Raw genomic sequence first — 13317 nt, 5'->3', positions numbered from 1 at the left:
TAAGAAAGACTCCATTTATTCCTATGCTCTCTAGTGTTTTTAGTAGGAATGGGTGTTGTATCTTGTCAAATGCTTTTTCTGCACCTATCGAGATAATCATATGATTTCTGTTAGTTTTGTTGTTGATATGGTCAATTATGCTGATAGTTTTCCTAATATTGAACCAGCCCTGCATTCCTGGTATAAATCCTATCTGGTCATAGTGTATTATCCTCGAGATAAGTTGTTGTAATCTCTTGCTAATATTTTATTTAAAATTTTTACATCTATAATTATTAGGGAAATTGGTCTATAATTTTCTTTCTCTATTTTGGCTCTTCTGGTTTATTTGTATCATAAAAACAATTTGGTAGGAGATTTAGAGCATTACTTTAAAGATTATCTAGCCTAGTGGTTCTCAGAGTATGGTCTGTGGATGTGTTGGGGTCCCCATGAGTCTTTAAGGGAGTCTGCAAAGTCAAAACTATTTTCATCATAATAATTATACTTTATTTGTTTATTAAAATATTCTTCCCTTTTCCAACTACTTGTCTGCGTGAGGTCAAATTTTCTTCATAAGTTTCAACTGTAACAACAGAGTTCAATAGATTGAATGCAGAAGCACATATAAGAATACAGCGGACTTCTTTTAAGCCAGACATTGAAGATATATAAAAAATGCTGCTCTTTTCACTAAATTTTTTTGTTTTGGAAAGTATAGTTATTTTTCATAAAAACTTATTTATTTTCATGTGTAATGAATTTATTATTATTTTAAAATGAATTAATGAATATTTTAAAATTTTATCGGTTTAAATTTCTAATATGGTAAATCTTTCTCTCTCCTTCCTCTCCCTTTCTTATCCGTCTCCCTCTCTTCCTCCCTACATATGTGTGTGTATACATACATACTTAAGTATGTATATATCCATTGCACATAAACAAAAGCTCTTTGGGTTCCTCATTAATTTTTAATAGTGTAAAGAAGTCTTGAGACTGAAAAGTTTGAGAGCCACCAATCTTCTCTAACCCTCTCATTTACTTAGGAGCTAACTGAGGCTCAGAGAGGTTAAGCAACTTGCCCTGCAATGAGTGGCATAGTTGGCTTTGAACATAGCTGTTCTGAGTCCAGATCGATCACCCATCCCACTATATTTCATAGATTCCTGGTCTCATCAATGTGGATACTTTCTCAACTCGTCCAGATTGCAACCTATACATGCCTTCTCATCCTACAGGATTCTCTTTTGTGTTCTCCCATGTATATTCTATAGAATATCATAGAACTCAGTGTAGGGTTTCCTTTAGATCCTTTAACATGCTTTGGAGTCTAGTGCAATACTATCGTTAGTAGCCCATCTCCTTTTCTGAGCATAAGTTTCTTGGTTGATATTTTTTACATCATTTCTTATTTGCAAGTCATCATTTGTAATGTGCTGCTACAGCCTCCTGACACTTTTCTGTGCATCTCTATATTGACGTATTGATACAATTTTGATTGGCTTTCCCTGATTTGCAACTTGTGTAGCATCAGCAGGGTATGCATGATATTTGGGGAAGCTAAAGCAGAAATCCATGCTAGAGATGGTGTAATCTTGATAGCATTTTCAGATCAATTTGTAAGGTATTGCTTTCAAGATTATGACAGGTAATCTTAAGAAAATAGATTAAAGTAAAGTAATTGAAGGAATATAGTACTTTGACACTATAGTGTTTGTAGGAGAAGGGGTGGAAATCTTAACTTAAAAAAAATATTAGAAGCAGTTAGAGAAAATATAAACCTAACTCTTATAACCTTAAATGTGAAGGGATGAAACAGTCCAATAAAACCAAAAAGAGTGACAGACTAGAGAAGAAAACAAAACCCTACAATCTGTTGCTTATAAATTTTAAAAACTAACATATGCAAATAAAGATTTATGCAAAATAAAACTGAGGGGATAGAAAAAAATTTATTATGCATGAAGTGAATTTTTAAAAATGAGAATTGTAGTCATGCTATCTGACAAAGAAAAAACAAACAAAAAATTTGTTGAAGTGCTTACTATGAGGCAGGCTGTATGCTAAGCATTGGGGATACAAAGAAAGGCAGGGCATTAATGGGGACCAGGAAAGACTTCTTATTTATTTATTCATTTATTTGTTTATTCATTCATTTATTTATTTATTCATTCATTCATTCATCCACTTATCTGTCCATTTATTTATTTATTTACTCATTCATTCATTCATTTATATATTTATTTATTCATTTATTTATTTATTTATTTTTAATTTTCAACATTTACTTCCATGAGGTTTTGAGTTCCACATTTTCTCCCCATCTCGGCCCTCTCTCCACCCCAAGATGGCGTGCAATTTGATAGAGGCTCTACATATACATTCATGTTGAATCTATTTTTACATTAATTGTGTTGTAAAGAAGAATTAAAACCAATGGGAGAAACCACAAGAAAGAAAAAAACAAACAAAAAAGAGAAAAAAAAGAGAGAGAGCAAATAATATGCTTCAATCTGCATTCAGATTCCATAGTTCTTTTTCTGGATGTGAACATCATGAGTCTTTGGAGCTGTCTTGGATCTTTGCATTACTAAGAAGAGATAAGTCTATCAAAGTTAGTCATCACACATTGTAGCTGATACTGTGTACAGTGTTTTCCGGGTTCTGCTGACATCCCTCAGCATCAGTTCATTCAAGTCTCCAGGAAAGACTTCTTAAAGGAGGTAGGATTTTGGCTGGGATCTGAAGGAATCCAAGGAAGCCAGGAGTTAAGAGATGAGGAAGGGGAAGAATTCAAGGCATGGTGTACAGCTAGTGACAGTGTAGAGTCAGGAGACAGAGAATCACGTTCAGCAAACAACAAGGAGACCAGTGTCACTGAATCAGCAAGTGCATGGAGGGAAGTAAAGTGGAAGAAGACTAGGAAGGCAGGAAGGGTCCAGGTTATGAAGGGCTTTAAAAGCCCCCAAAGAGGATTGCATATTCTGATCCACCACAATGGATGAACGGGGAAGTGCTCTGGTCAGACTTGTACTTTAGGAATATCATTTTGATCGGTGAGTAAAGGATAGATTGGAGTGGGAAGGGACTTGAGGCATCTCCTCCCTGGCTTCATGCCCTCCCAGCCCCTCAGCTGCTAGTTGCCCCCAGTGATTGCAGTTCCCCCTCTCTGACATAGGACAAGTAGATTCTTCAACCACTAAATTCCTCAGGCCACACACAGTGTAAAGTCTCCATCTTCTTTCACAGATCGTCTCTCTTCACCTATATGAGCATTTATCAGTAGAACCCCCTACCAAAGTAAGGCCTCCTTCCTCTCCATACCCCATTTTCAATTTTCTCTCCTCCTCCTTACCTACTCTTCTGTGGGTTCTTTCTATGACCCCAGAGGTCACCTTCCCCTCATTGCTAGTCCTTGATTTGACCTGGGCACATCACAAATTCCTATCTCCCTTCTCTCCCTCCCCTTTCATGTACCCTCCATATCACAATGCAGTCCCACAAAACAGCATTGATTCACCTGTTTGCAGGGTGTAACCAGCTTCTGTCTACATTGCCCTCTGTCCATCTCTTCACTGTTACCTCCACCAGATGTCAGTCTTCACTCCTTTCTCCTTGTGTACATTTAGAAAGAAGTCTCTCATTGGTCGCTCTGCTGCCACTCTGTTGCTTTTGCTATCCTTGTCTGATGTCTTTTTTCATTCTTCCTTCATTTCTGTTGGAAGAGAAGTAAGCATGAATGGCTTGGATGGCGTATGAAATGGTGGTCCTGGGCAGGAGGTTACCAAGCAGAGCAGGGGGCCATGGGATAGGAGGCATCTTTAGGGTAAAAAGGCATTCACAAAGTGGTAGAAAGGTCTAGCAGGGGTGGGGAACCTGTGACCTTGAGGCCACATGTGGCCCTCTAAAGTCTTCAAGTGCGGCCCTTTGACTGAATCTAAACTTCACAAAACAAATCCCCTTAATAAAAGGATTTGTTCTTTAAAACTTGGACTCAGTCAAAAGGCCACACCCAAGGACCTAGAAGGCCACATGTGGCCTCTGCCTTCCATGTCAGGTGAATTCTACAAAATTTCCATAAAATTGGCATACAGTTATAAAAGTGATACATTTTAAAGAACTTAAGTGGAAAGGAATTGGCATTCTTGGGTCTGGGAGAAGGCAAAGGATGTTGTATGGATGATGTTTTATAAGTACGAGGATATTGTTTTTTCACTTCTTTAAGCCTATGAAGTGCAGAGAAGGTACCAGTCCATACTGGCAGAGGAAATCCTCACTGGAAGCTCTGAGGAAATCCAGCTCTAGTTTTGAAAAAAAAATATTGTTTACACCTGTAGCCTGTGGTCCAGCCAAATTGGCCTTCTTGGTGTTCCTTGTAATAATGATAATGATAATGATAATGATAATAATAATAATAATAATAATAACAGTGATAATAAGAGTTCCTTATCTCATAATAATTATTATAATTAGCTTTTCCTAGCACTTTAAGGTTTGCAAAGTGCCTAATAAATATTGGCTTATTTTATCCTCGCAATAACTCTGTGAGGTAGGTGCTATTAATACTCCCTATTTTACAGATGAGAAAACTGAGGGTGACTGTGGTTAACTGACTTTCCAGAAAATGTCTCAAACTGAATTAGAGCTCTGGTCTTTCTGACTCCAGGTCCAAGGCTCTTTCTGCTGCTCTACGTAATTGCCTCATTCATTCCTCACTCACAACACTCCTTCTCCTGTCTCTACACCTTTGTAATGGCTAGACCCCATATCTGGGATATAGTCCTGCCTCATCTCTATCTCTTAAAATTCCTGTTTCCCTCAAAATTCTTCTCAGGTAGTGCCTTTTACTTGAATCCTTTCCTGATTGTTCCAGGTACACGTTTCTTCCCCTCAGTCCCATTATGCTTGGAATTTATTTTTTGTATATTTTATTTATAGAGCACTATATTTGTGTATATGTCTCCCTTGGCAGAGGGTAAACTCCTGGATGACAGGGACTCTTTAAATTTTTTCCCCATCACCTTGCACATTGTTTGGCACATTGTTGTTGTTCAATCATTCAGTAATGTCAGTTTATTCAGTCTTTGTGACTCCTTGGATTATACTGTTCATGGAGTTTTCTTGGCAAAGATATTGGAGTGGTTTGCCATTTCTTTCTACAGTCGATTAAGGCAAACAGAGGTTAAGTGACTTACCCAAGGTCACACAGCTAGTAAGAGTCTGAGGCCAGATTTGAATTCAGTTCTTCCTGATTCCAGGCTCAGTGCTGTATCCACTGAGCCACCCAGCTGCCTCCTAGGCAAACAGAGGTTAAGTGACTTGTCCAAGGTCACACAGCTAGTAAGTGTCTGAGGCTGGATTTGAATTCAGGTCTTCCTGACTTCAGGCCCAGCACTCTATCTACTGAGCCTCTAGTTGCCTGAGCTGGCATATCAGGCATCTAAATAAATGTGAATTCATTAATTGATTAATATTAGCAGCTGATTCTTCATTTTCACCAAATATGAGACAGAAATACATAAATTTAAATTGTAGTTTGGGGGATTTAGCTTAGATATTAATAAGATTTTCCATTATGTAATAGTTGTAAACTCCAATGTGTTATCAAAAAAATAGTAGCATTTCATTCCTTGTATACTTTTCACGAGGAGAAGATGGGAGGATACAGTTTCAGATTTGATAGAAGACACTTAGATGGACTTCATGATTTTTCATAATTGATTTTGAACCTAGGTTTAAGGAGTTTTAAATTTCTATTATCATTGCCTTCTGAAATGTTGAGATTCACTTTATTATCTATTTGTTGTATATAGTGAGTTTTCTTCATTTGTTAACTCATTTTACAATCTCATTATTTAAGAATATATGAGCCATGCCTCTTTTTATGATGACTAATTTTGGGGATCTATACTTTGATCCTATATTTGAAAAAATTTCTTTGGACTCCTGGAATTCAGCAAACTATGCCTGGCTTGCAGGAGTTAATTCAATATCAGTTTGGGGGTATTTTTATTATACCTTTTTATTTTCACTCCCTACAAGTGAATGTAACATCCCTCTAAGAGTTACATGACAACTGTCACTCATGGGTTGGGTCCCTTAGAGGGCAACTACTACATCAAGGTTTTAGGGTACTTGGTTGTCCACTTAAAACTATTGCTCATAAGCCCCACTGGTGAGCTTGCCTTTAAGTAGATAATAAACATAGGTCAGCTAATTTACTGATATGGCAGAGTAAAATGAGTGGTTACAAAATATCCTTCCTCCCCTCCCCATAAACCTAGGGTACACTCTTTCACAAATATATGCTAGGTCAATGGGAAAAGTTGGCAAACTTAAGAGTACAGTAGTAGCAAGGCATACACATAAAAAATACATATGGCCAAGACAACATATCTGGTCCTCCATTCTCTTCTTGTGGAGTCTTCACAGTGTTTGTTCTTGGGCTCAGCATTTCTGCTTAGGTGGGTCACTCAGCTGGGCTTTAAAACAATATGCACCAACCCTTTATATTATGTGATTGTTAATGACATTAAGTCATTCATCTCTATTTCATTATCACAAACCATCCAAATTGGATAAATGTTGAAGTGTTGTTTTTTTTTTACAGTCTTCCGTATACCAGCAGACTTGTGAAGACCTTATTGTATAACTTCATCAGACAAGAAAAGAGACCTCCCCCTGGGACCCACATCTTTGAGCAGCAATCAGATGGTGGAGGATTGCTTTATGGCCTTGCATCAGGAGTGGCAAGTAAGTCCTTGCTAAGACTTATTGAGTACTCAGATAAATGTACATCCTCTTTTCTGGTGTTTTCTCTAGATATGAGAATATTTTTTTGAAAAGCCTTCTTTGTAGCTATATAATGTCTGATGCTGACTGAATATAAAGTACTCAAAATAAGTATAATTTTTTTGTTCTAAATTATTTTTTTTTAGTTATGATTCTAGCTAAATCTGTCAAAGTAATGAATAGGTTATTTCCCTATTGTTAATACAGTGTTTCAAGAAGACTATTCACAAATAAATTTGCCTTCATTTGTGAGTTTAGTTACCTAATAGGGGCTGATAAGTGGTACAGTAGATAGAACACCAGACCTGGAATCAGAAAGACTTGAATTCAAAACCTGCCTCAGACACTTCTAGTTGTGTGATCCTGAATAACTCACTTATCCTCTCCCAGCCTCAGTTGTTTCATTTGTAAAAGAGAGATAAAAATAGCACCTACTTTCCAGTATTGTTTCCAGGGAAGATCAAATGTGTTAGGAATCGTAAAGCACTTTGCAAACTTTAATGTACTGTGTAAATGCTAGACATTACTATTATTGTAATAAAAATGAAATTAGTCTTTGAAAACAAAGTTTAGTGTTTATATTCAGATAACTGCATGGACAGCTACTCATTTCTGAAATCTGAATTGTTTGCTAAAGAAAGGGTCTTATGTGATTTCCAGGTGAAAAATCCCTTCTTATCACTGAGTATTTAGGTTCCTCAGATAGATACCAGCTTAAACTAAGGGCATTTTTACTGAACTCTGAATATCAGCAAACTTGGGCTTTACCAGTCAGTCATTTAGTCAATAGAAATTGATTAAGCACCTGTTATGCACTAGGCACTGTGCTAAGTGCTGGGGATGTAAAGAAAGGCAAAAGAAAATCCCTGCTGTCAGGGATTCAGAGTTTAATGGATGAGACAACTTGCAAACAACTATGTACAGACAAAATATGGAAAATATAAGTTGGAGATACTCAATAGAGGAAGGTACTAGAATTAAGGTGGATCAGTAAAGACTTCCTTATAGAAGATGAGACATTAGCTGAGACTTGAAATAGGCTAAGGAAGCCAAAAGGCAGTGACGAAGATGGGAATTCTAGTTATGGGAGACAGTCAGTGAAAATGCCTGGATTTGGGATTTGGGAGGTGGAGCATCTTGATTGGGGAACAGCAAGAAGGCTAGTGTCAAGGAATTGAAAAATATGTTGGGGGTAGGTGTGTTATGACTGGAATGGTGGAGGAGAGGCTAGGTTATGAAAGGCTCTGAACATCAAACAGAAGATTTTATATTTGATCTTGGAGGTGATGGGAAACCACTGGAGTTTATTGAGTAGGGGAGTGTGATGTGATTAGAATTGCACTTTACCAACTTTACCAATATCACACCTATCAGATTGGCTAACATGACAAAACAGAAAAAAAGATAAATGAAGAAGATGTGGGAAAATTGGAACACTAATGCATTGTTGGTGGAGTTGTGAACTGATCCAACCATTCTAGAGAGCAATTTGGAGCTATGCACAAAGGGCTATAAAACTGCATACTCTTTGACCCAGCAATACCACTTCTCCGTCCGTATTCCAAAGGATCATACAACTGGGAAAAGGACTCACATGTACAAAAATATTTGTAGCAGCTCTTTTTGTGGTGGCCAAGAATTGGAAATTGAGGGGATTCCCATCATTCGGGGAATGGCTGAACAAGATGTGGTATGTGAATGTAATGGAATACTATTGTGCTAAAAGGAATGATGAGCAGGCAGATTTCAGAAAAAACCTGGAAAGACTTGTATGGTCTGATGCTGAGTGAAGTGAGCAGAACCAGAAGAACATTGTACACAGTAACAGTCATGTTATGTGATATGACTTCGATAGACTTTGATAGACTTACCTCTTCTTAGCAATGCAAGGATCTAAGACAACTTCAAAAGACTCATGATGGAAAATGCTGTCCACATCCAGAAAAAGAACTATGGAGTCTGAATGCAGATTGAAGCATATTATTTGCTCTCTCTTTTGTTTGTTTCTTCTTTCTTGTGGTTTCTCCCATTGGTTCTAATTCTTCTTTACAACATGACTAACATGAAAATAAGTTTAATATGAATGTATATGTTGAGCCAGTAACAAATTGTGTGCCATCTTGGGGTGGAGGAAGGGGAGAGGTGGGGAGAAAATTTGGAACTCAAAATCTTGTGGAAGTGAATGTTGAAAATTAAAAATAAATAAACAAATTTATTTAAAAAAAAAAGAATTGCACTTTAGGAATATCACTTTGACAGTTGAATGGACTGGAGTTGGGAGAGACTGGTGATAGAAGAGCAATGAACAGGCTATTGCTTTAGTCCAGGTGTGAGATGATGAGGACCTGCATCAGGTGGTACCAGGATCAGAGGGGAGAAATTGGCATATACAAGAGATATCATAAAGGTAAAATTGACCTGCCTTAGCACCAGATTGGATATGGAGTGAGAGAGAGTGAGGAGTCTGGGATGAACCTGGGTTGCAAACCTGGGAGACTGGAATGATCGTGGTGTCCTCGACAGTAATGGGAAAATTTGGAAGGAGACCGAGTTTTGGGGAAAAGATAGTGAGTTTGGACTTACTGAATTTAAGATGTCTGCAGGACATCCACTTTGAGATGTCTAATAGGCAGTTGGAGATATGAAACTGGGGGTCAGCTGAGAGGTTAGAAATGGGTAATTAGTTTTGAGAATTTTCAAGATAGATATGAGAATTGAATCTATAACAGCAGATGTGATCACCAACTGAAGTAGTATGGAGGGAGCAGAGAACAGTGCCTAGGACAAAGCGCCATTAGACTTCTAAAGTGAGTGGGCACACAATGAAATCCTTCTCATACAATGTTTTGTTTCTATTTTTGAAACATTTGTCTCCAAAGATTCTTTCATTAGGAGTGCCTCTCATCTTATTAGTATGGTTCTTAAGGAAAATGGCAAGAGTCAAGCATATGTGGGTTCAGTTTATAAAACTGAAATTTCTACTTGTTGCTGTCTCTGGAAGAAAAAAAATGTCTACTGAGGTGTTTGGATACTTACGATGTTGTGCCTTAAATCAGCTTTCCTAAACTTAGCGAACTGTGTCTATTTAATGAAATGAACTTTTATAGAAGTCTTTAGGAGTACTTTAACCTGGGGACATTTTTCTGTTGCCATACATAGATTATGGGTTTAACATGTATAGCATCTAAAATGAAAGGAAGATCTTCTTCTCACATGTTCATAAATAGAAAAAGATTCTGTGAATTAATTTCATAAGTGGTGTTCCTGGAAGTAAATGTAAAACAAACCCTAAAGACATAGACTGTCAAAGTAAAATATAGATCCACCCAATACATTTTAGTAGCAATTGTGTGGGCCCATGAATATTTTCTTTATTTGTTTTCATATCATCTAATATATGTTTAATATTAATCATACCGTTTTCATTAGTAGAGAATGGAGAGCTGGAAGGGACCTTAAAGATCCCATTATATTCCAGCCCTCTGAATTTATATTTGAAAAACTGAACCCCAGAAAAGTTGAGTGAGACACTTAAAATCGTTCAGGTATGTAGTAGCCGTTAGGACAAGAACTCAGGCCTGTTGACTTCGAGTTTTGACTACATTGTGTTTGCTTACATATTTCCTCCAGGTCATTCATGTGAAATACATAGTTTTGTTTCTCTACAACTTTATATGTTCTAAATCATTGGATCCACTTTGTACAGATGATTATGATAACTTACTTTGAGAACTTCTTTTATCAGTTAGACATGTAGATTTACTTCAGTATAATAACTTCAGATAGTTTGAAATCTAGTCAGGCAGTATTTGAGTTGAATTATGACAAGTTGTTTTACAAAGCTTAAAATTGTACGTCAGTCTTTAAAATCATACATCATGATGAAATAAGCATAGTTTTGTTATTTCACAATTTTAATGAGACTATTTTGAAACAAAGCAAACTCATTCCCCCAAAGTACTACTATTAGGGTGCTAAGTTAAGATGTTAGAAAGTAGCTATTGTGAATTTTGAACTTTTTGCATACCAAGAGCAATCCACTTCCAAAAGAAAGTCTAATACCTCGAGTTCAGCCTAGTTTAGTTACAAATTTCACATAATCAATAAAAAGGCATTTTTTAAAATATTCATTATGTGTCAGACTCTTTGTTTGGTGTTGGGGATACAAATACAAAAGTGATATAGCCCCTGTTCTCAAGGAACAGATATTTTTTAGGGGGGATAGGATATATTTATATATAAGTAAATAGAAGAGAGATACAAAATGAATGCATAATTGCTGGGATAATTTAAAACAAAAAATTACCCAATTTTCATTAATTTTTGTGGGAATCTTAATTTCCAGAACAGAATTTGGACCCCTTACTATAGTCAGTCCTTAATCATATTAATGAAGGGGAGAAGATATCGATGTAATCTCTATGTTAGTTCTCTATATTGGTTTTGGAATGTTTTAGTCTAGTATTTGTATATGAACATGGATAAGTCTGGTTTTTTTGGACCTTTAAGCCAAATATGAAGTCCAGGCTGACACAGGAAGGACTTGTAATCTGTCTTCTTTTTCCCTTTCACCTTCCTGGTATCCTACATGTAGGTTTCTCCCCAGCAGACAATAACAGGCTTTCTTTTGGATATATGTAAGACTTATTTTTCTCTCAGAGCTATTTTGGAACAGGGAAGGTTATACTCTATATTTAAGATAAATTCAGTCAGTAATAAGATCAGCAAAGTTATCATTTAAGAGATTAAATTGTAACTTCCAATAGTAAGGTATAACAAAAAATGGGCAAATATAGGAACATGTGAGTTATTTAATGCTTAGTTTTCTAGCAGTCTCAATCCTTTCAAAACACATTGCCAGCTTTATTTTAGAAGTAAGCTTAAAGTCCTCTGATTGTCTGAAAAAAGCCTGCACTAAACCAATGCACTTTACTTAGGGCATTGTTCTGAGCTTTATCAGTTTATAACCAATTTAGTTGTCTGGGTTCTCAATCCTTGCAAGATTAGTGACTATAGTATAGAGGAAGGGAGACTGTTAGAAGCAGGTAGAATGGTGGGCGAAATAACAGCTGATAACTTTATATTCAAAATGGAAAGAAGAAAACTATAGCACCTTATTATATTAATAATATGCTCTATAACTTCTGTTTGTCCTATATAAGTTATATAGTTATAAAAGTTATAATTATAAAAAGATCCCTTTGAAAGGGATAAACTTCAGTTATGTGGCAGATTTGCATATATCCTTATGGAATACCTAATTCTTAAGATTATATATAAATGAGATAGATGAGATGCTACTATAATTAGAATAGTGTCATAGCCAATAAATTTTAATCAATCAATAAGCATTTATTAAGTACCTACTATTTTTCAGGCACTGTGCTGTGTGCTGGGGAAAAAAAATGACAATCCCTGCCCTCAAGGAGTTCACAATCTAATAGGGGAAGAAAATACACAAAAGAGTGCTGAGAAGATGGGGGAGGGGAGGCTGAAGGAAATACCCAATGTGGGGATGTGGTACAAGAGTCAGAGAAGTCCCAAAGAAGGTAGCAGGGTGAGAAAGGAGATGTTATGAGCTGAGCTCCCTTCTTAAGTGGAAGTTTGGGAATTCATGGCTTCACCCTCCAATCAGAGATACAGTGGGTGGTGGTGAGGTAGAGTATCAAGGCTGATGGGATCTTTCAGGATGATGTTTTCCAAATAATGAGTTTCCTGGAGTATGATGGAAAAGTCAGAGAGGTCTCAAAGTAATACATCAAGGTGAAAAATGAGATGTTAAGATGTTCAATTTTGAAAGCAAACCATGTTTGAAACTTACATGTTAACTGTAATGTATTAAATATTAATCACATCTAATCGTTACTATTTGCAAACATAATGTGTCACAAAAATGCTTAATGATATTCAAAATTATCCTTAACAATATTTGAAATGATTAATGTTAAGCGTGTTTGTATTTGTTGAATCAAGGTATTAAACTCTATTTAAGACCATGTGTTAATTCTCTTTACACATTCCCTAGAGTCAGTCATAGTGTTTTGAGTACATAGGAGGTGTTTAATAAATGTTCTGTGTATGAATCAGTGTTGAATTAATTTTATGTTCTACATCTTTAGGAATTAGAAACTAGAATATCATTTTGTATCAATGTAATTGAGAAAGGAAGTTGCCTCGTAGAAATATCTACTTTTGTCAGTCTGTTTTTGGTGAAGAAGAATGTGGTGGGGATTGCATGTTTTTCTTATAGAGCATTGTAATGTATTACAGTGACATCTCTTTCTCTTAAATTCTAAAACTGAGTAGGCACTAATCTCTTTAGAATGATGAACTTAAAATTTCTTCTAGCTGTAATATTCTATAATATTAAATGTAGCTCTGCTTGGTTAGTAGTTAGGGGGTGAGTTAGAAGGAAGGATGGAAATAAATGAACTAGATAATGTAAGTCTTCTTCCAGCTTCATTAATTTAGTGGTAAGGCACTTCATATTCATGAGAAACCAAACAAAAAGATTCTGGAGGAAAGGAGTAATTGAAGCAGGTGATT

General features: G+C 36.3%; 1 protein-coding gene across 2 annotated transcripts in view; it reads left to right on the top strand.

Annotated features, from left to right (window-relative positions):
- The window catches only part of DYM (dymeclin), a 559394-nt gene that overhangs the window by 147277 nt on the left and 398800 nt on the right, over positions 1 to 13317 (top strand). For both annotated transcript variants that reach the window (XM_027868956.1, XM_027868957.1), the window contains exon 8: positions 6590 to 6732. In XM_027868956.1, the coding sequence (XP_027724757.1) occupies positions 6590 to 6732 (143 nt within the window). The remainder of the gene's footprint in view (positions 1 to 6589; positions 6733 to 13317) is intronic.

This window comes from Vombatus ursinus, unplaced genomic scaffold (genome assembly GCF_900497805.2).
Source record: "Vombatus ursinus unplaced genomic scaffold, bare-nosed wombat genome assembly UNPS02014791.1, whole genome shotgun sequence".
Taxonomy (NCBI): domain Eukaryota; kingdom Metazoa; phylum Chordata; class Mammalia; order Diprotodontia; family Vombatidae; genus Vombatus; species Vombatus ursinus.
This window is presented reverse-complemented; position numbering and strand designations above follow the sequence as displayed.